At 41.1% G+C, this 22,698-nt stretch overlaps 1 protein-coding gene and 1 long non-coding RNA gene across 4 annotated transcripts in view; one reads left to right on the top strand and one right to left on the bottom strand.

Moving 5' to 3' along the window:
- TCAF1 (TRPM8 channel associated factor 1) overlaps positions 1 to 5,813 on the top strand; it is a 46,326-nt gene extending 40,513 nt beyond the window's left edge. For all 3 annotated transcript variants that reach the window (XM_043463945.1, XM_043463947.1, XM_043463946.1), the window contains exons 8-9: positions 367 to 617; positions 3,153 to 5,813. In XM_043463945.1, coding sequence (XP_043319880.1) covers positions 367 to 617; positions 3,153 to 3,162 — 261 coding nt within the window. In that variant the 3' untranslated portion in view covers positions 3,163 to 5,813. The remainder of the gene's footprint in view (positions 1 to 366; positions 618 to 3,152) is intronic.
- Positions 5,814 to 14,952: 9,139 nt separating this feature from the next.
- On the bottom strand, positions 14,953 to 20,639 carry LOC122438780. Its single transcript, XR_006268630.1, has 3 exons — positions 20,550 to 20,639; positions 16,774 to 16,949; positions 14,953 to 15,120 (listed from the first exon to the last, which is right to left on the bottom strand). It is a non-coding gene; the product is annotated as an uncharacterized LOC122438780 (long non-coding RNA).
- Positions 20,640 to 22,698: the final 2,059 nt, after the last annotated feature.

Genomic DNA, 22,698 nt, shown 5'->3' with positions numbered 1-22,698 from the left:
ATGGATTTTTGCACTTCAGCCAATTTTAAATCTTCATGTAATATCCTATTAGTACTGTCACAGTCTAATGAGACAGCTGAACAATGATATTGGTAGTAAATCCTGATATTAATCAGTGCAGTTTTGACCACTGGACCGTCATTCATTGAGGGTCTGCTTTGTGTTGAGCCCTGTACTGGCTCAGAGGCCCTTCTCATCTTCAGAATATGAAAGTAGCCCACGAGGCGAGCAGGTAAGAGAGGAGAGGGCCAGTGATAGGTATGAAGCTGAGATTTAAGGGGTTAAACGCATTCATTCATTCATTGAGTGTTCGATGGGTCTTTTGCCCATCAGGTGTCTCAACCTGCTTGTTCCTTGTCTTTCCAGCTCCAGGAGGCCTTTGGGTGGGAGCCGTTCATCCGTCTCTTCTCCGAGTACAGGAACCAGACCAACTTGCCCACAGACAACGTCGACAAGATGAATCTGTGGGTGAAAATGTTCTCCCACCAAGTGCAGAAGAATCTGGCTCCGTTCTTTGAGGCCTGGGCCTGGCCGATCCAGAAGGAAGTGGCAACCAGCCTGGCCTATCTGCCTGAATGGAAGGAAAATATAATGAAATTGTACCTCCTCACACAGATGTAAGGAGTGCCCAGCGAGGTGGCAGGTAGAGAGGTTTGGGGAGGTAGGCAGAGATGGGGATTCACTCCTCAACCTCTGTCTCTTAGTTCTAGACTTGCCCTCTCAGCTCATTGCCCCTGGACCCTAGTAGCATCTCCGGGGTGGGTTAAGAACATAAAGTGGAATCAGAAATCCTCAGGAGCATGGCCTTCCATTTATGAGCTCGTTCCTCTGCTCTTGGCTATCAGAGTCCCTCCTGACGCTGTGCTTGGCCGGTGCTGAGAGATTTGGCCTCTGCTCCTACGGGTCACTATCACTGGCTATAGGTATTCACCCTGAGGACTCCCTGGGGCTTGATTTTTTTTTATCATTTTCCCCCAGACCTGACCATAGAACTCAATGGAAACACTAATTGATCATGATATTCAGACAGCTCCCTGAGAACTTATATTTTGTGTCTTGGGTAGTTTTCCAAAAGCTTTGAAAAGCCATCTAGTACCATTTGAAGAGCCCATCTAACAAGGCTTAGCTCTTGGGAAAGTCATTTTGTCTCTGAACTCCCATTTCGTTGTGTGTGGGCTGAGGGTAAAGATCCCTGCCTCACGGGGTTGCAGTGAAGACCTAGACTGGTAATTCTGAGGAGCGTGGACACCAGGCATGCCCTGAGGGGTGCTTTTCTTTCGTGCTGGCCCACTCTCTGCCCGCAGCCCAGGAGTTAAGGTCATCGTCTCTCCTAGTTGACCCCCTGCACCCAAGTCCTGGGACTTTGACCAGTCAGTTATGTGACTTTGGGCAAGCTCCTCAACTTCTCTATGACTCAATTTCCTTTTCTACAAAGTGGGATCTATTTCATAGGACTATTGTGAGGATTAAATTTTAGTACCTCTGAAAGTGACAGTACCTGGCAGTTAGTAGGTGCTGAGACAATGCGAGCGGCCACTGTTCGTATCGAATTAACTCCCATCAGTTTAGACCAGGGCTGCACTTTGCGATGGCATGTTTACAATGCAGTGAATTAATCCTGTCCCACCCTGCCCTCTATGCAGACTCCGAAAGGATTCTGGTACACTGCCCTGTGCTCTAAAGGCAGGCCTCTGTATTCACGGTGGGGTTTTTCGAAGTTGCTTGGGGTTCGGTCTCCTTTAATTCCATCTGTCCGGTACAATCCCTTCTTTGATTAAGCGTGGAAATCACTTGAAAAGCCAGAACGAGACCATGAGGATGTTTGTGCTTAGCAAACAAGGAGCAGCCGGCTGAGGGGTGGTGTTTGAGTTTCTGTAGTGACACAGATTCCTATCGCTGTTTGGCAGACAAAGTCTGTGCACAAATAGAAATCTTTACTCTGGAACAAGATAACTGGATGTGGCTGACCCAGATTTTATTTAGTTAAGTGCATTCAGAGATTGTCTTAACTTTTCTTCCAATCTTTATGGAGAACCTCCAAATTCTTTGTAGTTTCAGGTAGAGCTGGGGCTCCAGGATAAAAGCTGTGTGCTTCCAGCCAGTTTTCCTTCCTACGTCTTTTGATTTAGTTGCTTTAAGACACTGTTTTATTTGCTTTATTAGGATTTGGGTGGAGGCATAGACAATAGGATTTGACGTAGACAGTGTTTTTCTATGGATTCTTTCATTGTGTCATTTCTCAATGCCAGAATTGTTTTCCCTTACTTCTCAAATATCTATCATGTAGGTTCTTCAAACATAGATGCTGACTCTTCATTCAGCAGTTAAAATAACTGCTATTAAATAATGGGCTGTTGTGTATGTGCCAAGGACAGGTGGCTTCATTTAATCCTCACAGTAATCTTATGGAATGGAAACTCACAGCTCCCATTTTACAAATGAGTGAACTGAACTTCATGGAGATTGAGTAAATTGCTTAAGCCTTTATTGTGAGTTAAGTGATAGATTTGGGATTTGAACCCAGGCATTCTGATTACAGAATGAGGGTTAGTAACTACAGTGCTTTGAACAAGCAAATGAATGAGTAAATGAAGAAATGAAGCAGCAAATAGAAGGACCTTTATGTCCTTACTTGCCAGCACTTTGAGTGCCTGTACTTACCCCCCATCTAATTTTATCAGAACAGAGTCCTTTTTTTTTTTTCTCCAAACCCCAAATGCCAGTCCAAGGGAAGACTGAGGTCGGCTCCCAATGGAGTGCTTCCCAGTGGACAGTGCTGGGACGATCCCTTTAGTATCAGCCCAGTCATCTGGGTTCTGGGATCGTCGGGTTTCGGTCCTCCCTAGGGCACCATGAAAGTGTTCTGCTAGCTTATTGGATTTTCATTGACAGGCTATTGTGGGAAAGCATCTTGACTCCCAAGTGTCCCAGACCTGGCTATGTTCTCAGAAAGAAAATTAGATGCTCAGTCATTTAGAATTATTTTTATGTTGATTCTTACCCTCTTTAATCCAGTCTCAGTGGTATAAGCCCCGGGGACCTTTCACAAATGTCACATTGTCCATGTCACTGCCCCGACTAAAAGCTTCCGGCGGGATTTTGAATTTAAGATGATGAACTGAACATGTAAGTTTACTTCCCTCCCTCCCCAGGCCCCACTGAAACTGAAGTCAAGAAACATAAAAGAGAATTGAGTCATCTCAGCAAAGAAAACTGAAGGAGTTTGGTTGTAAGTGAAGGAGATCTCAACACATTCCTGAAAGAGAGAAAGTGGAAGACACAATAATGAAAGAGTACAGCTCCTTGCAGGCAGAATATAAGCTGATCTGGACACAAAACCCCAAGAGACTTGGGTACCTGAAAAGTCTATTTACTAAAGAATTATGTCAGTTGTGAAATTGATTCCCCTCCCATTCTACCCCAACGTCTGTGCACAGAACACAGGCAACCTACCATTGGTTTCAAGTCTGTTGTTATTGTGGTTGTTCTGTTGGTGGTGTTTGTGTAAAGGAATCAGATAAACTGCTTGAGGAGAGGTAGGAGTTGGTGCTCCAAAGTAAGTTTCTCTTTTATGGAAATAAATGAGCCCCTAGCCTATTAGCTAATTCTCTGCTGACAGCCAAGATCCCTACTCAAGTAACCAAGTGCTTTCAGTCACAGAAAGACGTCCTGCAGAAGCAGACAGACCACAGGGAGCCCAAGCAACTATATAAAAAACTCATATTGATTCTTCAGTGAAAATCGTCGGCTCGGAATTCCCAAGACATTGAGCCTTAGGGGGAGTGGTTGGGGAAGGGACCAGGAAAGCAGCATGGATTCAAGAGATTTGAAAAATATAACAAATTCTAGGAGAAACAGAGTTAGCATGGGAAAAATGACTTAAAATATCTGTATCTTTGGAGAGATGTGAGGTGCATCTGTAAGATTAAAAACAGGATGCTACAAAGAAAGGGAAAACATTGAAAATAAGAACCCTTAAACTGAAATAAGGCTGCCAAAAATATTTAGTAGACAGACTCTAAGACAAGATTGAGGGAATCTTCCCAGATGTAGAGCAAAAAGAAATAGGAAATATAAAGGGCAGGGGGAGAGATAGACAATCAGTATCTGTTAGGAGTTTCTAGAAGAGAGAACATAGAAAATGTTGTGAAGAAAAAGAAAAACAATTGAACAGAAATAACTTAAATCGCCAAATTGAGAAGACCCCCATACAACCTACGTCTGGACACAGTCTTCTGAAATTTTGGAATATTAAGGATGAAGCAAAGATATTAGAAGTGCCAAGAGAAAAGATAAAGTTAGATCATCATGATTAGCTCAACTAAAAAGGGATGAGAAATAGATTGGGAGATTTTTCACCAGCAACACAATGACATAGGCCAATAGAGGAATGTCTTCACACATGGAAAATCTCTGTACCCAAAATTCCACAGCAAGCCAAACGAAGGAAGTTTTCTGACATGCAAGTTTTCAGAACATCTACCTTCTTTGCACTTGGAAAGGAAATTCTCTCTCACCTGCTAAGGAAATTTTGCAGCAAAATGAAGATGAAAATCAGGAAAGAGGAAGAAATTGGAACCAGAAGACAGTGAACCTCACCCAAGATGTCTCACTCCAGAGTGACCATTATCCAACAGGAAGGCTCACTCCAGAGTGACCATTATCCAGGAGACCCATTTCAGATGAGAGTACATGGTCTCAGACTCTCTGATTCTGTGCCATAGACATTATCCTTGAGAAGCTAGAATGTTTGAGAGGAGATGCATTCTTTAATAAACACAAAGGAAAACAAAACAAAAATATGTCAAATTCAAGTCCAGTTATGAGATAATGATAGCAAAAATTACTCACGGAATATAAGAAGAGACTGGATTTGTCATTGGCGGTAGGTATATTTCTTTTCAAGTGACATAGGAATCGTGACATTGAATATGTTTGGAAGAAAATATCGTAGCTTCTACTTTGTTGTTTAGTCCATAAGTCATGGCCAACTCTTTGTGACCCCATGGACTGTAGCCCACCAGGCCCCTCTGCCCATGGGATTTCCCAGGCAAGAATATTGGAGAGGGTTTCCATTTCCTTCTCCAGGGGCTCTTCCCAACCCTGGGATCAAACCCAGGTCTCCTCCATTGGCAGGCGGATTCTTTACTGCTGAGCCGCCAACTCAGTAAACAGTATTTACAAAGCCAAAATAATGTGAATACTATTTATTGGTATTCAGTGGTCTGATCAGCCTATAAACAAAACATGAAAGGCCTAATCTTTTATCCAGAAATAAAACTGAAAGTAACCTATCTTATAAAAGGAAAAAGAAAGCAGAAGTTGAGAATTCATTGAGGGAAGAGCGGTGGAGAGAAGAGTAGAATTACTTGTCTATTCAAAACGGGGATGAAAAGTCTACAGTTAATGGGACAAGGACTGAAGGATTAGTTACTGTTCAAAATTATAAATTAAACCAATAGAAGCATTAAAAGTGATATCTATCAAAAAATTGGGAAAGGATAGGCAGATGAAAGGTGGGAATAGTGTAAGTTAAATCCTTATCTTTTGTAATGGGGAATTATTAAAGATTGTCTAAAGTTAATAAGTCAAGAAATTATTGTTCAAACATATTATTTAATGTTAGGAAGTTAGTTAACAGAATATCTAAAAATAGAAATTGTTAAATGCATCACCTCTAGGGTATGGGACTAGTATTAAAAGGGTGGAGTGGGAAACTGTGTTTTTCATTTTAAGTCCTTCTGTACTATTTAATTTTTTACCTTGTGCATGTATTACTCTGAGAAATTTTTAATAAACTCAAATAAAAATCCTTCCATGGCTACATATTGACTAAGATACAATCCAATCAAAACCCTTAAAATGGCTTATAAGGCCCTCAAGTACCTGGATCCAACCAAGGTGTCCAGGCTCATCATATCTGCCCATCACTCTCTAGTTCTGACCACACTAAATACCCTCCAACTATTCAGACACACTTCCCCTTCCCTGTTTCTACAGGTGTTCCACAGAAAACAAAGTTTGTCTCTGACTCACCATGTGTCTGCTGATTAAGTATCTGTTAAGTGAATGAATGTTCAACAGGGTGTTCATGAGAATCGCCAACAAGTGTTCTTTCCCAAGAAGGTACATGATGTTTGTCTCTTCATCTAGGAGCATTTCAAGACCACGATGTAAGCTTTCCTGAGCTATTGTTTGATAGTTTTGATAAGTTTTAGTTGTATATGAGACCAGATGATATCAGAAGATTTCTATGCATCTGTCAGTCTCTTTGGCATATTCTTTGTCTTGTTGCCTCAACATTACAATTGACTTTCAGCTGTTTTTTCCCTGTTCAGTTCAGTTCAGTCACTCCCATGGACTGCAGCACACCAGGCTTCCCTGTCCATCACCAACTCCGAGTTTACTCAAACTCAGTTCCATTGAGTCGGTGATACCATCCAACCATTTCATCCTCTTTCATCCCCTTGTCCTCCTGCCTTCAGTCTTTCCCAGCATCAGGGTCTTTTCAAATGAGTCAGCTCTTTGCATCAGGTGGCCAAAGTATTGGAGCTTTTAGCATCAGCATTAGTCCTTCCAATGAACACCCAGGACTGATCTCCTTTAGGATGGACTGGTTGGATCTCCTTGCAGTCCAAGGGACTCTCAAGAGTCTTCTCCAACACCACAGTTCAAAAGCATTCAGCTTTCTTTATGGTCCAACTCATATCCATACATGACGACTGGATCCCTGCGTTGAGAGAAACAGTCAACCATCCGGTGGACATCTCCGGGCTCCCAGGTCTCTGTCTACTGCTATGCCTAGTCTCTTCCTTCTACATCATTTACTTTCTTCTACCATCCACCTTCCGAGGCCAACTGGAGCACTCTAATGAGTACTGACCTTACTGCCAGTCTTCAGCAGCTGCATGTATTGGAAATCCTTCTTCTTCATATTTCCTCTTAATACTATCACTCTCTGATCTACCTAGTCCCTAAACCAACGTCCCCACTCAAGGTCACAACCTCCCTAATGTACATACTTAACAGGCCAGTAAGTAATCAAACACTGCCGTGAGAGCGTGCTGTCCCTTCAGCCGTGTCTGACTCTTTGCGACCCTGTGGACTATATAGCCCGCCAGGCTCCTCTGTCCACGGGATTCTCCAGGAAAGAATACCGGAGTGTGTTGCCATGCCTCCTCCAGGGAATCTCCTAGACCCAGGGATCAAATCTTATGTCTCCTGCCTTGGCAGATGGGTTCTTTACCAGTAGCGCTACCTTGCTGACAAAAGTAACACCTTCAGGACTCGTTCATGCCTGTTCTTTACTCCTCCAAAGGTTTTGGACCCCTGCTTGGCTTCCATTTTGAAACAGATTTCTTTCACTAACCCACATGATTGGAGTCGGTCTTCCAAGTGCTGTTGAGAAGGGGTGGGCTGATCCTCAGCTTCTCAGACATCTAGCTACACAAACACAATTCCACTTCTAATTCCAGAGAATTATAGAAATGTCACTTATTTGGATTCTTGTGATTTAAATGCCATAAAGAGAAGAATTTCTTTGAAAGGAAAGCTTAGGCAGTATAAGTTATTTCCAATGTTCAAGTGTCATGTTAGGTGGTTGGCTTCATAGGTCCCATTATATCAGAAATAAATAAATGAGTGAAATACAAATAAGGTATGCATTGACCAGTGATGACAGTGTCAGCAGCTAAGGATTGTGTTAATACAAGTATATACACCTAAGGGCCATCAGAAAGTTAAGTCCATTCATCTGCACTATATAGGAACTCATATAATTATGTAAGAAATATGTTCTTGAAGGTATTAAACATTTCCTTGCATGAACTGCCTAAATTTGGACATAAGATGCACTTTCACAGATTGCCAAAATCATTTAGAATAATTCGAGAACTGAGACAGTGCTGACAGGGTGGGAAGGAAGGCAAAATGATCAAGGTTGCCATATAAAAACATTCAAGTTAAGAAGAGGACCCACTTTACCCGATCCCTCTGGGTCTGTGGGAGGGGGGATTGGGATGGGGAATACATGTAACTCCACGGCTGATTCATGTCAATGTATGACAAAACCCACTACAATATTGTAAAGTAAGTAGCCTCCAACTAATAAATGGAAAAAAAAAAAAAAGAAGAGGACCCAAAGAAATATAGAGAAGACCCTCCTCTCCTCATCAACAATATAGCAGCCTGTACATATGCCCACTCCTGTTATCTGTGAAGTCTCTGTGATTTAAACAGGAGCCAATATAAGCCCATATTAATTTCACAAGTAGACCAAAAGAGAATATGAAAACCTTTATAACTCTGAGTTCAGGCTGGCCACCTGTCAAGATGGCCAGCAAACTCCAGTTTCATTGCTTTAAATAAATATGCAGGAAGAAACTTGCCCTTGGAAATAGACCATGCTATAATTTGAATGCGTGCATACTTAAGTCACTCAGTCTGAGCAACCCTATGGACTGTACTCCTGTGGACTATAACCCACCAGGCTCCTCTGTCCATGGGATTTTCCAAGCAAGAATATCAGAGTGGGTAGCCATTTCCTCCTCTAAGAGATCTTCTTGACCCAGGGATCGAATGTGAGTCTCCTGCATTGACAGGCAGATTCTTTACCTTTGAGCCACCAGGGAAGCCCCATAATTTGAATACAAGTTATCCTACATGTACTAAAGAAAGAAAAATGTAGTGGATGAGTCTTTCATAAATACTCTCAAGCTGATGACTTTGCCCTTTACTCAGAATACAACACAATTTTAATAAATACATTTGAGCATTTTAATGTTAGGAGATACAACCACTTCTATTAGCCTGGGTCCTCCAAGAGGCAGAAGCCAGATGAGGTCAGGTATGCTGGAGGTTTATTAAGGTTTATTCATGGAAACACTTGTGAGAGAAAATAGAGAGGGAGCCAGAGGAGACTGGAAGGGCCATCAGACTGTGATGTCATTGCAACCTCAGTGAAGGAATGACTTACATTGCAGTGCAGGTCTCAGAAAGTTTTGTCAAGGCCTCTGGAGAGTCCTTGAGCAAAAGTCACCCACCAAATACATCCCATGTCCCCTTAGTGTGCACGCTCAGGTGCTAAGTTGTATCAGGCAGATTTTTTACCCCTGAGCCACCTGGGAAGCCCCCCTCCTTAGTATCCCCACCATAATTAAATCACTGGCCAGCAGAAGCTCCTGGGTAGTGTGACCTTGGCGCTGAGGATTCTGGAACACATCAGCTGGGGCCGTCTGTCAACTGCATACCCGCTCCCTGCAGTTGGAGAGCTGAGCCATGCGTTTTCATGGCCATCAAAGCACTTGTTCTTAAAACAGCCATAGACACCTGTTCTGGATCATTTCATTGACTTAATTAACCTCCCCAGTGACTCATACCAGTAAATGCACATAGGTGGATTCATCCATCTTTCTTCCTAAATTAGAGTATGCCTAATCCTTTCCAAATCCTTGAGGCCCTTTAGGGAAAGAATACATGGGACCACATTAAGTTTAACTCATAACCGAAAATAATCAAAGCAGGAGGCCAGTGACTATTAATGCTAGCCCATAGTTGGAAAGTACATGTTCAGTTCAGTTCAGTCACTCAGTCGTGTCTGACTCTCTGTGACCCCATGAACTGCAGCACTCCAGGCCTCCCTGTCCATCACCAACTCCTAGAGTTTACCCAAACCCATGTCCATTGAGTTGGTGATGCCATCCAACCATCTCATCCTCTGTCTTCCCCTTCTCCTCCTGCCCTCAATCTTTCCCAGCATCAGGGTCTTTTCAAATGAGTCAGCTATTCACATCAGGTAGCCAAAGTATTGGAGTTTCAGCTTCAGCATTAGTCCTTCCAATGAAAACCCAGGACTGATTTCCTTTAGGATGGACTGGTTGGATCTCCTTGCAGTCCAAGGGACTCTCAAGAGTCTTCTCCAACACCACAGTTCAAAAGCATCAATTCTTTGGCGCTCAGCTTTCTTTATAATCCAACTCTCACATCCACACATGACTACTGGAAAAACCATAGCCTTGACTAGATGGACCTCTGTTGACAAAGTAATGTCTCTGCTTTTTAATATGCTATCTAGGTTGGTCATAACTTTCTTTCCAAGGAGTAAGTATCTTTTAATTTCATGGCTGCAATCACCATCTGCAGTGATTTTGGAGCCCAGAAAAATAAAGTCAGCCACTGTTTCCACTGTTTCCCCATTCATTTCCCATGAAGTGATGGGACCAGATGCCATGATCTTAGTTTTCTGAATGTTGAGCATTAAGCCAACTTTTTTACTCTCCTCTTTCACTTTCATCAAGAGGCTCTTTAGTTCTTCTTCACTTTCTGCCATAAGGGTGGTGTCATCTACATATCTGAGGTTATTGATATTTCTCCCAGCATCTTGACTCCAGCCTGTGCTTCTTCCAGCCCAGCGTTTCTCATGATGTACTCTGCATATAAGTTAAATAAGCAGGGTGACAATATACAGCCTTGATGTACTCCTTTTCCTATTTGGAACCAGTCTGTTGTTCCATGTCCAGTTCTAACTGTTGCTTCCTCACCTGCATACAGGTTCATGTGGGAAACTGGAATTACTGCAGAGATTTTTTCCTCCATTTGACAGAAATGGACTGACATGCCACTAGTAATAATGACAATGCTGACTTGTGTATGATTATTGCATATGCTAGACAATGAAGTATTATATTATTTATAACCCATAAATGACACAAATGACAAAAAAGTCATTGCGGTGCAAAGGGTATGTATTAGCATGCTTAGCTTGAGTTAATTCATATCTAACCTTGGAACTGGAACTAGCTTCATATCCCCCTGAATCTCGTAGGGCAGAGGTGGATTATCTGAATAAAATTGGAATTGGGTTAGAAAGGACAAGGGAGGTGGGGCAGCAAATAGACGTTGAGGAGGAAACCTCAGTGTTTCCTACATGACATTTCTTAAAAACCTTTTCCTACAAACTGGAGACTACAATCCAAACTCATTGTCATACCAGCCAAAAGCACTTAAAACCTGGCCCTGCTCTGTAGAGCTACCACTATGGATATGTCTTGTTAACAAGCTTCCCTCACAATGAACATTTTCTCTTTCTCAGACTAAGCCTTCCACACTCATGCCTTCATGCTGTGGATTACGACAGCTTCACATTGCAGTGCACATTTTTCCAAAGCTAAGTTTTAGTGTTACCTCTGCAAGTTCTTCTCTGATACCCGGATTAGAAATAAGCTTCTTCCGTTCTGTTCCCTTGCACTTAATTTGCAGCCAACTCAGCACCTAGATAAATCCATCTGATACTATAGTTTCCTGTCTTCTCCTCTCCCTAGACTTACTGACCACAGTATCATCTCCATCTCCTAGAGTGTGTCACAAACTATGTGCCCAGTGAGAATATTCTGACTTTCATAGGCCAGTTTCTGTGTTCTCCTGGGAGGGAGGAAAGGCCTGAGGGTCCTCACCTTCACATGACGTAGTTGGACCCATGCTGGTCACCATCTTTCATTTCCCAGTTTTTTAAATGGACCCTTATGTTCTTCTTCGTTTCCATTCTTCAGGCAACCTTGCTCCCGAATGATAGATACACTGGTGATGGTGGGGCTGCTTCTGCTTTCTGACCCTGGAAAACCACCTTTGTTTGAAACCCTTCTGTTAGATCAACACCAAAATATTCTCATTAGTCCTTAAGAACAATATGGTAAAAATATTAATAAATATAGTACTTCACCAGTACTCAGTACAATAGACTGAGATTGCTATAAGTAGAAATTAGTTAAAATTTAAGAGAACAAACTCACAAGAGAGACCTTGAACTCAGCACTTGAGATGAAACTTGCCTGACCACCCTCAGCGTCCATTTCCCACTTGGCTTCCCAAAGCTCAGTTGCTTCCTGGTATGAGATCAAGAACTCAACTAACCCCACTTTATATCTGGTTTCTGCTCTGAAGTATTCAGAAATTCCCATGTGTCTTATCTCATTGTCTTCCTGGTATAGGCTTCTGCATGTTCTTTCTTTCTGAAACCCGACTGCATTTGGTTCTTTGCCAAATAGGTTTATACTAGTGACAAAAGACTTATTTACTCACTAATTCAACAGACATTTCTTGAACATTCACTATATACGTGTTTATTCAACATACACTTATGTATTCATTAAGATACTATATGCCAGAAATGAAACAGACTCAATGGTGGGCAAAAAGGAGACAGACTTTACACTCAGAGCATACAAACCTATGAGAAAGAATAATGCTAATCAAATGATTATACAAATGAATGTAAAATTACAACCCGGATAAGATCTAAGAAGCACAGGTATTTAGTATAGGTGTATCAGGAGTAGGATTTAGTATAGTCTGGAGATTAGGAAAGTCTTTTCTAAGGAAGTGATGACCGAATTAAGACAAGAAAATAAGAGTCATTTTCTACGAGGAGATTGCCCTTTGGTAGGGGGGAATTTTGCACACTCAGTCAGTTCAATCGCTCAGTAGTGTCTAACTTTTTGTGACCCCTGGACTGTAGCCTGCCAGGCTCCTCTGGTCCATGGAATTCTCCAGGCAAGAATACTGGAGTGCGTTGCCATTCCCTTACTCAGCCATAAAATAGAATGAAATCTTGTCACTTTCAACAACATGGATGGACCTAGAGGGTATTATACTAACTAAAATAAATTAGATAAGAAAGGGAAATATTGTATGAGGAATTTAAAAAACAAAACAAATAAACAAACATAACCAAGAAAGAGTCATAGATACAGAGAACAAACAGGTGGTTGCCAGAGGGGAGAGGGGGTATGTGGGGGAATAGGTGAGGGATATTGAGAGATACAAACTTTTAGTTACAAAATAAATGAGTCGCAGGTATGAAATGCACAGCATGAGGAATATAGTCAGTAATTATGTAATATCTTTGTACAGTAACAGATGACAACTAGATTTATCAAGGTGATTATTTTGAATGTAGGCATGTGTGTGTGATAAGTGGCTTCAGTCCTGTCCAACTCTTTGCAGCCCTGTGGACTGTATCCCACCCAGCTCCTCTGTCCATGGAATTCTCCACACAAGGGTACTGGAGTGGGTTACCATGCCCTCCTCCAGATGATCTTCCTGACCCAGGGATCAAACCCACATCTCTTAAGTCTCCTGCATTGGCAGGTGGGTTCTTTACCGCTAGCACCACCTGGGAAGCTAGGTGGCAAGCTCCCCCCCTAAATACTGTAGCTTTTCTTCAAACCACTATGTTATATAACAGAAAACTACCATAAGGTTATAGATCACTTATACTTCAAAAACAAACTCATAGAAAAAGAGATCAGATTTGTGGTTACCAGAGGCCAGGTATGAGAAGAGGGCAAATTGGATGAAGGCAGTCACAAGGTACAAACTTCTAGTTATAACACCAGTAAGTTCTAGAGATATAATGTACAATATGATAAAGATAATAAACATGCTATACCTTATACATGAAGGTTGTTCATAGAGTAAATCCTAACCGTTCTCATCACACAGAAAAAATTTTTTTCTATTTCTTTAATTTTGCATCTATATGAGATGATGGGTGTTCACTAAATTTACTGTGATAATCATTTGATGACATATATAAATCAAATCATTATGCTGCACCCTAAACTTACATACCGCTGTATGTCACTTATATCTCAATAAAAGCAAAAGAAAATAAAAACTATATTTAAAAAAAGAACCACAGTAGATAAAGGATATGCTCCATTCCCAAACACCCTAGAGGTAATCACGGTTATCAAGTTCTTCACACACTCACACACACACCCCGCAGAAGCAACAGCTGCGTTATCTATATAAAATCTTTTTCTAATAACATATGAACAAGATAATATTACACACACTAACCAACACATTTTATTTTTTTAAGATTCTTTTATGAGGACCATTTTTAAAGTCTTTTATTGAATTTGTTACTTCTGTCATATGTGAATCATGAGAGGTCTTAGTTCCCCAACCAGGGATGGAACTCCCACCCCCTATATTGGAAAGTGGAGTCTGAACCACTGGATCGCCGGGCAAGTCCCATAACCAAAACATTTTAAACATTCAGCTTTTCTGCTGGGGTCCAGCCTCAACAGGATCCAGGGGTACCCACAGCATGAACGGCGTCAGCGAGAAAAAGAGAGAGAGAGGGAGGGAGAGAGACCAGACTGGGGGTGTGTAGTAGAGTCTGGCCAATCTTTATTTTTTTTACTGTAGCTTTTATATTCTAAGTTAGTACATTTTTAAAGGGAAGATAGTTTAGTATTACATCGGCTTATCCTTCAGGAAACCAGGGTGTTTTCTGCAACTTCTTAGTGAGAGTCTTATACATTATCTTCTGGCCTTGGGGCCTGTTGACATTTTATGACCGAGGTGAATGCAAAGCTGTTTTCTGTAATCTATTCCTTAATGAACACAAAGGTCAGTCCTTTTGCAGAAGTTTTCAGTTAAATTTATTTAAAAGGTTTACCGCACAAAGACTCTGCAGCTCCGGTGAGGCAGCCCCTGTTTAGCATTCCTGGTTAAGATGAACAATTCTAAACTCTTATTTTTCTAAATCTTTAACTCTAACCACTTTTAGAATAATATTTTTGTGTTCTCTAATAGGGCTTCCTCACCCCCCGAAGGGCTCTGTGCCTATTGGGGCCTTTGTATGATTAGGTTCTTTATGCTGTTTATGATTAAAGTGTTGTGAGTGGTCATGCGCATTAGTACTCATTTGCCAAGCAGGCTAGAATGCCAGCAAAGGGGTCTAAATTGAAACACTCCTTTCATCCTGGATAATCTTATAGGATACCACCGTCCTTTGGGGACATATTGATTAAAGTTCTAAGTTGATTCTGTTTGGAGAGAGATCGGGGAAGGCCTTCTACCTGTGTCACAGAAATTAGGGAGTAGCCTAATATAGCAAGCATCAGAAAGACAGAGATCATCTTTAAGGTGAGCGCCGGGCAGCTTTTCGAAATTCCTGAAGTCCTGATCTGCCTTGCTTGTCAGGTCTTCTCCTCATGACCTTGTCATGGGTGGGATCTCATGTGCTGACTCCCAGCATCTCCTCCTTTTTTATTTTTTAAGACAGCCAGATGGATCTCAGTCGCGAGCTTCTGAGTGTTCTGCCGGAGAATTCTGACAATACAAGGAAGGATTATAATGAAAAGTAGGATTTGGGCTGCCACAGTAGCATAACTGAAGATAGTTGATAGGATATTTTTTCCAGTAATAAAGTTAGAAAAGGTATGAAAAAAATCATTAGCAGCCCCTGCAGCAGTAAAGTCCAGTCGGGATTGTTCTAAGGTTTTTATCTGACCGTGAAGCTTTCCAAGATCTAAACTAATGCTGGAGCTATTCCATAAACTTGAAATATTATTTTTAATCTTTTCCCAATTATAATCTGTATCATTTGCTTTTAGGGGTGTTACACAAATCCACGATAGTCGGCGTGACAGGATAATGCTAACTTTACTTTTTTTTTTTTTTGCTAACTTTACTTTTAAGGCTTGTAATTCAGTTCCAATATGCATGACCACTTCTTCTAGGGCATCTACTTTAAATTCTAATTTCCTATCTATAATCTCTTGCGTAGCTAGAGCTAAAGAAACATTTTTTGACATATCACTGACATATTGAGCAGTATGTACCTGTTGAGTCAATGATATCGCTGCCACAGTGACAGGTAATTGCGGTTATTAAAGCTGAAATCCCTAAGATAAGTAGTCCTACAAACCATCGGGATCGCATTAAATCTTGGAGTTGTTGCAGAACGGCTAGACCGTAATTGTCATACCAAGAGGTACTCACTGCGACGGGCACCATAAGGTAAGGTGGGCGTCGCAGCACCACAAAGGAACAAATATTATATTGAGAGGTTAGGCAGGACGAGAGCATGCATTGTTCACAGTAGACTATGCTAGGTCCACCTGAATAGTTCATCTGTATTTGAAGCTTTTTAGAGTTATTAGGGAACAAAAAAAAAAAACGTAAGGGGAGGGTAAACAAGCCAGCACAGTATAGGTGGAATCGTTCTCTGGCCGAGATAAAGTAACAAGGGAGGTGGCAGCAAGGGCTCTCCAAGTTTCTGGTTGCCAAAAGGTTTTGCCCTTAATTGTATAGGACAACATGGGGGGAACAAATTGATTATATGCCATCTGCTGGCTACCAACAGCTGAGGCTATTGACATAGTCAGGAACAGATCCTGGATCCTGACTTGGGTTTGGATTGCTCCAGTCTTGTACCGAATAGTTTCCGCCTCCCGGCATTCTATAATCTATGTTTGAATTATAAGTACAGGATTTCCATACCGGGTATCCAAGGCGGTTGTCTGTAGTTTTCCATATGACATCTGAAGGAGCAACATCAACACAATTTGGATATTTTGGGGGAGCATTGAGGAACAAGGATTTATAGGGGTCAAGGACCCTGGGCATACAGGCCTGTAATATCCAAACCAGCCAATCTCCTGTTTTATCTGAAAATTTTGATGCTGGAGAATCTGTCAAAATTGCTTTCTTGGAGGCTCCGACACACCCCTCCTTAGAGGGAGTGATAAGATTTCTTGGGAAGTTAAAGCAAAGGGGAAGGTCATCTGTTAATCCCCTAAAAGTATAGTTAAGATTAATGGAATAGGGATCTTTATCATAGGAAGTATAGGATCCTCCCAAGAGACTGAGGCTGGTTTGTGTTGACCCGTATAGGGTCATTGTTCCAAGTAACTACTTGGAAGGTGAGGGGTCAGGGAAATATGCCCAGTATTTTTCTGATGTAGAAAAGGTAGCATTTACCCGGCAAGAAAGTGAAGCAGGCATAGCTATAAAAACCTTTTAGGGGAGGCTGAAGATCCCTGTAGAGAAGCTATTTGCTTGATGGCAAAGCGACTTAATTTGTCCCCATGTGGGTATGGAGGCTTGTTGAGTTGCCCACGCAGGATGCCTTGGTTGCAGGTCATGAGGCATCTGATCTTCATCCAAAGACAGATTACTGAGATAAGCTTTAGAAACAAACTTAGAGTGTCTTTTTTAATAACTTAATTAAATCTGTTAGCAATATAACATAACAAGGAACTATCTCAGAAGTGAGTCTTAGTAAACACTAAACCTTAATTAACAAAACTAGAAACTTAGTGTAACAATTTACAAAACTTACTATTTAGTGATTTTTTTATTATGGACACATTAACCCTGTAGCCAGGGAAGGCTTTAACCCATCAAATAAAAATGAGGTTTGTCAGGGAGCTGGGAAAAGCCAAGTGGCTGTCTTTGATTTTCCATAGCCCTGACTCTTTGATTTTCAGCTATTGTTCACCCATTTTTAATTTTTCCATTTAGGGGTAGACGGTTGCCATGTTTTAAGGACATTAGGATAGCACAAGTCTAACAGTGAGAGGTTATTTTTTGTAGAAGCAAAATGAGCTTTTACACGTACCATGATCTTAAATAGCACTTATTTACTTTACTAAAGTAACAAAAGATTTTAAAAACAAATATAAATCACTTAAAGGCAAAGAAATTTATAATCTGTTATTGAAAGATTTATTTTAAGAAAACCTTGTTTTCTTAACACAGAGAGTAGACTAAATTCTAGTCTGTTACCAATTTACCAGATAGCAAACAAACAAAATTTATCAGTTAATCTTAGAAAAGTCTTTTAAAAAAGTCTTAGAAAAATCTTGATTGACTAGCAGTATTTTTTTAAAGGCATGGGTGTGAAACCATACAAGGCATGTTTAAAATCTAATTAAATTGTACTTAACAAAGTAGCCTGGTCATTGCTGCGACTTGTAACACTTTAACATGATAACTAAAAATTATAACTGACAACATTTTACCAGGACATATCAGATTTTTATGAATTTCACATATTTTCTAGGGTATCTATATAAGTAACATCAACCATACAATATAACCTGAGAAGATTTATCACTCCTCCAACAATATTTCCCATGCAGTTTAACATGTCAAATGAACTCAGGTAGTTTAATAGCTCTTTGGGATGTCTCAGGGGCCCTCTGAAGCATCCCAAAGTCAGCTAGAAGTCAAGCTATTTAGGCAGTTTTGTCAACAAATATCGAAAGGGTTTATAGTACTCTGTCAGGTAGAATCATATAGATCACTGTGAAATAATATATTTACTTAGCCAAAGTGAAAAAGAATATTTTAAAGGTAAACATAGAACAGATCACTTCAGAGGTAAAGAAACTTAAAATCCATTATCAAAGGCAGTTCAACATCTCAAGAAAACTTTTATTTATACACAAAACTCTTTCCTTGGGGTCTAGTTTCTATCACTTTCTGTACCCATTACTTTGTTCTCCCATCCTTAAACAGCCAACTGTAAGTCAGACCTACTTCCTTTTTCCTTCATAAAATGTAACTTCATTCCTCATACCTTCTTTACTGAACACACACATCTTACTTTCCTTAAGCAACCAAGAATTGACCTTTATATTATCATTCTACAGATTGGTGAACATAAATACCAGTGACAATTTCTAAAAAACATTTTAGTGAACATCTCAGGACGACATCAAACATTATTCATTAATAGTCCAAAATCTCTAGTTTCTCTGTAAGAGGAAATTAGTGTTCAGTAATGAATGTTTCAGAATCTTCTTATTATTTTTTTTAATGATCTAGCTATTCAATAAATCAGTCACTTAATTTAGCACAACCCTAGAAATTCAGGTTGCCAAAATCTAAAGGGACTGTTTTAGAGAGACATTTCTAAAGTATGATTTTTAATAGTTTATCTAAAAGCTCCTATCTCATTTACATTTTTTTTTTGAAGTTTCTATATTTGAGGTACTTTCCTTGTTGACAAGCTTGTAACAGACATTACAATATAACAATATTTAATTTATAATAAACCTAGGCAGAATGAAAATATTTTACTTGATGTTAATTACTCTAAGACATGTCTATATTATATAGGTCAACAAACAAACATTAATATCAGGTATTTAATACTGAATATTTTCCAGTTTACCTGAACCTGGAATTTATTGTTTAATTTAGAATTATTTGATTTGTAAGCGCTTACCTTTTTTTTTTTAAAGCCAATTAATTAGACCTCTTTTTCAAATTAACCTAAAAAATATTACCCAGAGACAAAGACATACCAAGACATATTTAGACAGACACAGTCCAAGATTTAGCTTCATTTTTTAAGTTTGGTCATGAATTAGATATTACAATATAAAATTTACTAGTTTATTAAAAAGTTGAAATAAATAAAGATTTTTAAAGGCTTTTTCCCTTTTCCCTCAGTCGCAGGAGTTAGAGATGGTCTAGATAAGTGTTCCTGAGAGCCCTGGCTGGTCTCAAAGGCACAGGAAAAGAAAATCAAGTTCTAACAAAAAGCAAAATGGCCATCAAAAATCACAACACAGAACACAGAGTTAAAACACACACATATAAACCTGGCAGCCCTCATCAGACACTCCCTTAAATACAAGAATAGAGTCTCTCAGAAAACCTTCTATAGAAACACAGAACTTCAGATGTCTTCAAAGATTTTAAGAGGAGGAAAGGAAAAGAAGAAGGAGGAGGAGGCGGGAAAGCGGGGCAAAAGGGGTGGCCTTACAGATGTCCCCTGCCACCTGCAGACACCCAGGCGTTACGGGACTTTCCCCTGGGCTTCCAGAGAAGGGAGGACTGGAACTCGGCCATACCGGAATTTGAGTTCTCTGCCAAGAGGAGGTGATCAGTCTCCAATCCTCAGCTCAAGCTAAGGCCCTTTGACCAAATTCCTGCGTCCAGGACCAGGGGACTAGAAAAACAGGAAGGATAGGAAGGGCTAAGGAGAGGACAGAGAGAGGGAAGGGGAGAGAGGTCAAAAAAGTCTCTTGTTCCTTACTAGTCGGGGCACTCTGGCCAGTTGTCTGCGTCAGGAGGAGATCAGGGACAAAAGGGTCCCAGTTGCGGCCGCTGGGTCTGGTCCATTGGCAGGCAAGCTCGCCTCTGAGTACCCCGAGTGGTCAGGATGTCAGTCTCAGCGAAGAAGAGTCCCCACCAGTTGCAGGAAGGGGGACCCCTTCCAGGGCCCGTAACTGAGCTCTTATAAATGAATTGTCAGAGGAGACGCATGTGCTGACAAAGCAAGAGATCTCATTGGAAAGAGCACCGGGGTGGAGGGCAGGAGGGTAAGGGAACCCAGGAGAACCGCTCTCTTCTGGAAAATAAGGATATTGCTCCTGTTCAAATGCGAAAAAAGATTGAACACTAGCTTTTTTTAATACTTCTTTTATTTAATAGCTGCAATATAACCCCAATAAAAAGCTGTCTTTCCTTTAACTCACTGTTACCCATTTTTGTTACTAATTAGAAGAAGAAAAAGGAGAGGATCTTAATCTTAGAAAAGAAGAAACCTTAAACCTACCCACCTTCCTTCCCCTACCTTTCTTATGCAGGGGGCCTGTAGCGCCCTAGTGGGGTCCTAAAGAAGAAACCTGAAGCCTACCCACTTTCCTCACCCTACCTATCTCATGAAGGGGGGCCCACGGCGCCCTAGTGGGGTCCTAGCTGTCCTGAAGACTGAACAAATGGGGGGGGGGGGGAATTACCTTCAGGTTCCCTGTTCGTGGTGCCACTTGCTGGGGTCCAGCCTCAGCAGGATCCAGGGGTACCCTCAGGATGAACGGCGTCGGCGAGAAAGAGAGAGAGAGAGGGGGAGAGAGAGACCAGACTGGGGGTGTGTAGTAGAGTCTGGCCAATCTTTATTTTTTTTACCGTAGCTTTTATATTCTAAGTTAGTACATTTTTTTAAGGGGAAGATAGTTTAGTATTACATCAGCTTATCCTTCAGGAAACCAGGGTGTTTTCTGCAACTTCTTTGTGAGAGTCTTATACATTATCTTCGGGCCTTGGGGCCTGTTGACATTTTATGACCTAGGTGAATGCAAAGCTGTTTTCTGTAATCTATTCCTTAATGAAAACAAAGGTCAGTCCTTTTGCAGAAGTTATCAGTTAAATTTATCTAAAAGGTTTACCACACAAAGACTCTGCAGCTCCGGTGAGGCAGCCCCTGTTTAGCATTCCTGGTTAAGATGAACAATTCTAAACTCTTATTTTTCTAAATCTTTAACTCTAACCACTTTAGAATAATATTTTGTGTTCTCTAATAGGGCTTCCTCACCCCCGAAGAGCTCTGTGCCTATTAGGGCCTTCATGTGATCAGGTTCTTTATGCTGTTTATGATTAAGGTGTTGTGAGCGGTCACATGCATTAGTACTCATTTGCCAAGCAGGCTAGAATGCCAGCAAAGGGGTCTAAATTGAAACACTCCTTTCATCCTGGATAATCTTATAGGATACCACCGTCCTTTGGGGACATATTGATTAAAGTTCTAAGTTGATTCTGTTTGGAGAGAGATCGGGGAAGGCCTTCTACCTGTGTCACAGAAATTAGGGAGTAGTCTAATATAGCAAGCATCAGAAAGACAGAGATCATCTTTAAGGTGAGCGCCGGGCAGCTTTTCGAAATTCCTGAAGTCCTGATCTGCCTTGCTTATCAGGTCTTCTCCTCATGACCTTGTCATGGGTGGGATCTCATGTGCTGGCTCCTGGCACTTTTCAACATTTTCATACTAGTACTTGCAGATTTACTCCATTTCTTTTAACAGTAGGAAAGGGTTCCACTTGTCAATTACAGATTGGCACTTGCCATGAGCTCTTGCCATCTTCAAGGACCTCTTCAAGAATTAAATCATGTGCTGCTACAGCTGCTGATTTTCACCACCCCCTCAAGGAGTTCAGAGTGGAGAGCAGAAATGAGGCACTCTGTGCTCCTGGAAAACTGGCAGGACAGGTCTTCAGATAGTGAGATATTTTCAGGATCCGATTTTATGAGCCCAATTCTTGTACCTCCTCATCTCTAGAAAAGCACTAAAATCCTTTGTGATGATGCTTGTTTCTCGTGACTAGCAGAAGCTTCACAAGACCAGCTTTCTACAAAAATTATGTGCTTGACTGCATGTACTTGCCCTTTACCAGAATCGCATATTCTGTCCTTCCCCTCTACCTCTTTGGAACAGTTTCTCAGAGCTATCTGAGGTGCCCTCTCCCGGGCTGCAGTTCTCATATTGCTCCAAATAAAAACTAACCAAAAATTCTCGTGGTGTGCATCTTTTTTAAGTCAACACGTTGTATGATGTAGACTAATTTAACCACTAACTTACTGACAGTTAGAACTTACTGATTAGGTAATTCTGAGTTGCCTTTTGCTTAAAGAACAGGAATTTACTTCTCGTGGTTCTGGAGAGGAGAAGTCCAAGACCAAGGTCCTGGCAGGGTTCGGCTTCCCTGATGGCTCTATCTGCAGCTTAGGGCACTCACTTTCTCGCCATGAGCTCACACGGTTGTCCTCCCTGTGAGAGCATTCCTAATGTCTCATCCTCTTCTCATGGGGACTCACAGCATTATGCTGTTGTAGCCATGCATTCCGGGAAACAAACTCATTCAGAAGGACAATCAGGTCGTGGAGTGCAGTTTATTACACCAGCAGGCCCAAGGCAGTCTCCTCTTAATCAAGGACCCCGACCAGTTTTTCTGAAAACCCTAAGTGTAGGTGCCCAAACCCACCTCCCCAAATTCCCTGTAACTAGTCTGAACAAAGGAAAAGAAAGATACAATCAAAGTTAACCCGTGATTCATATGCCGTAAGCCTAGGTAGTTAACAGTGGACACTTATCAATAAGCCTGTGGTCATACCCCA

This window comes from Cervus canadensis, chromosome 3 (genome assembly GCF_019320065.1).
Source record: "Cervus canadensis isolate Bull #8, Minnesota chromosome 3, ASM1932006v1, whole genome shotgun sequence".
NCBI lineage: Eukaryota > Metazoa > Chordata > Mammalia > Artiodactyla > Cervidae > Cervus > Cervus canadensis.
The sequence above is the reverse complement of the archived record's forward strand: the minus strand, read 5'-3'. Positions and strand labels throughout refer to the sequence as shown.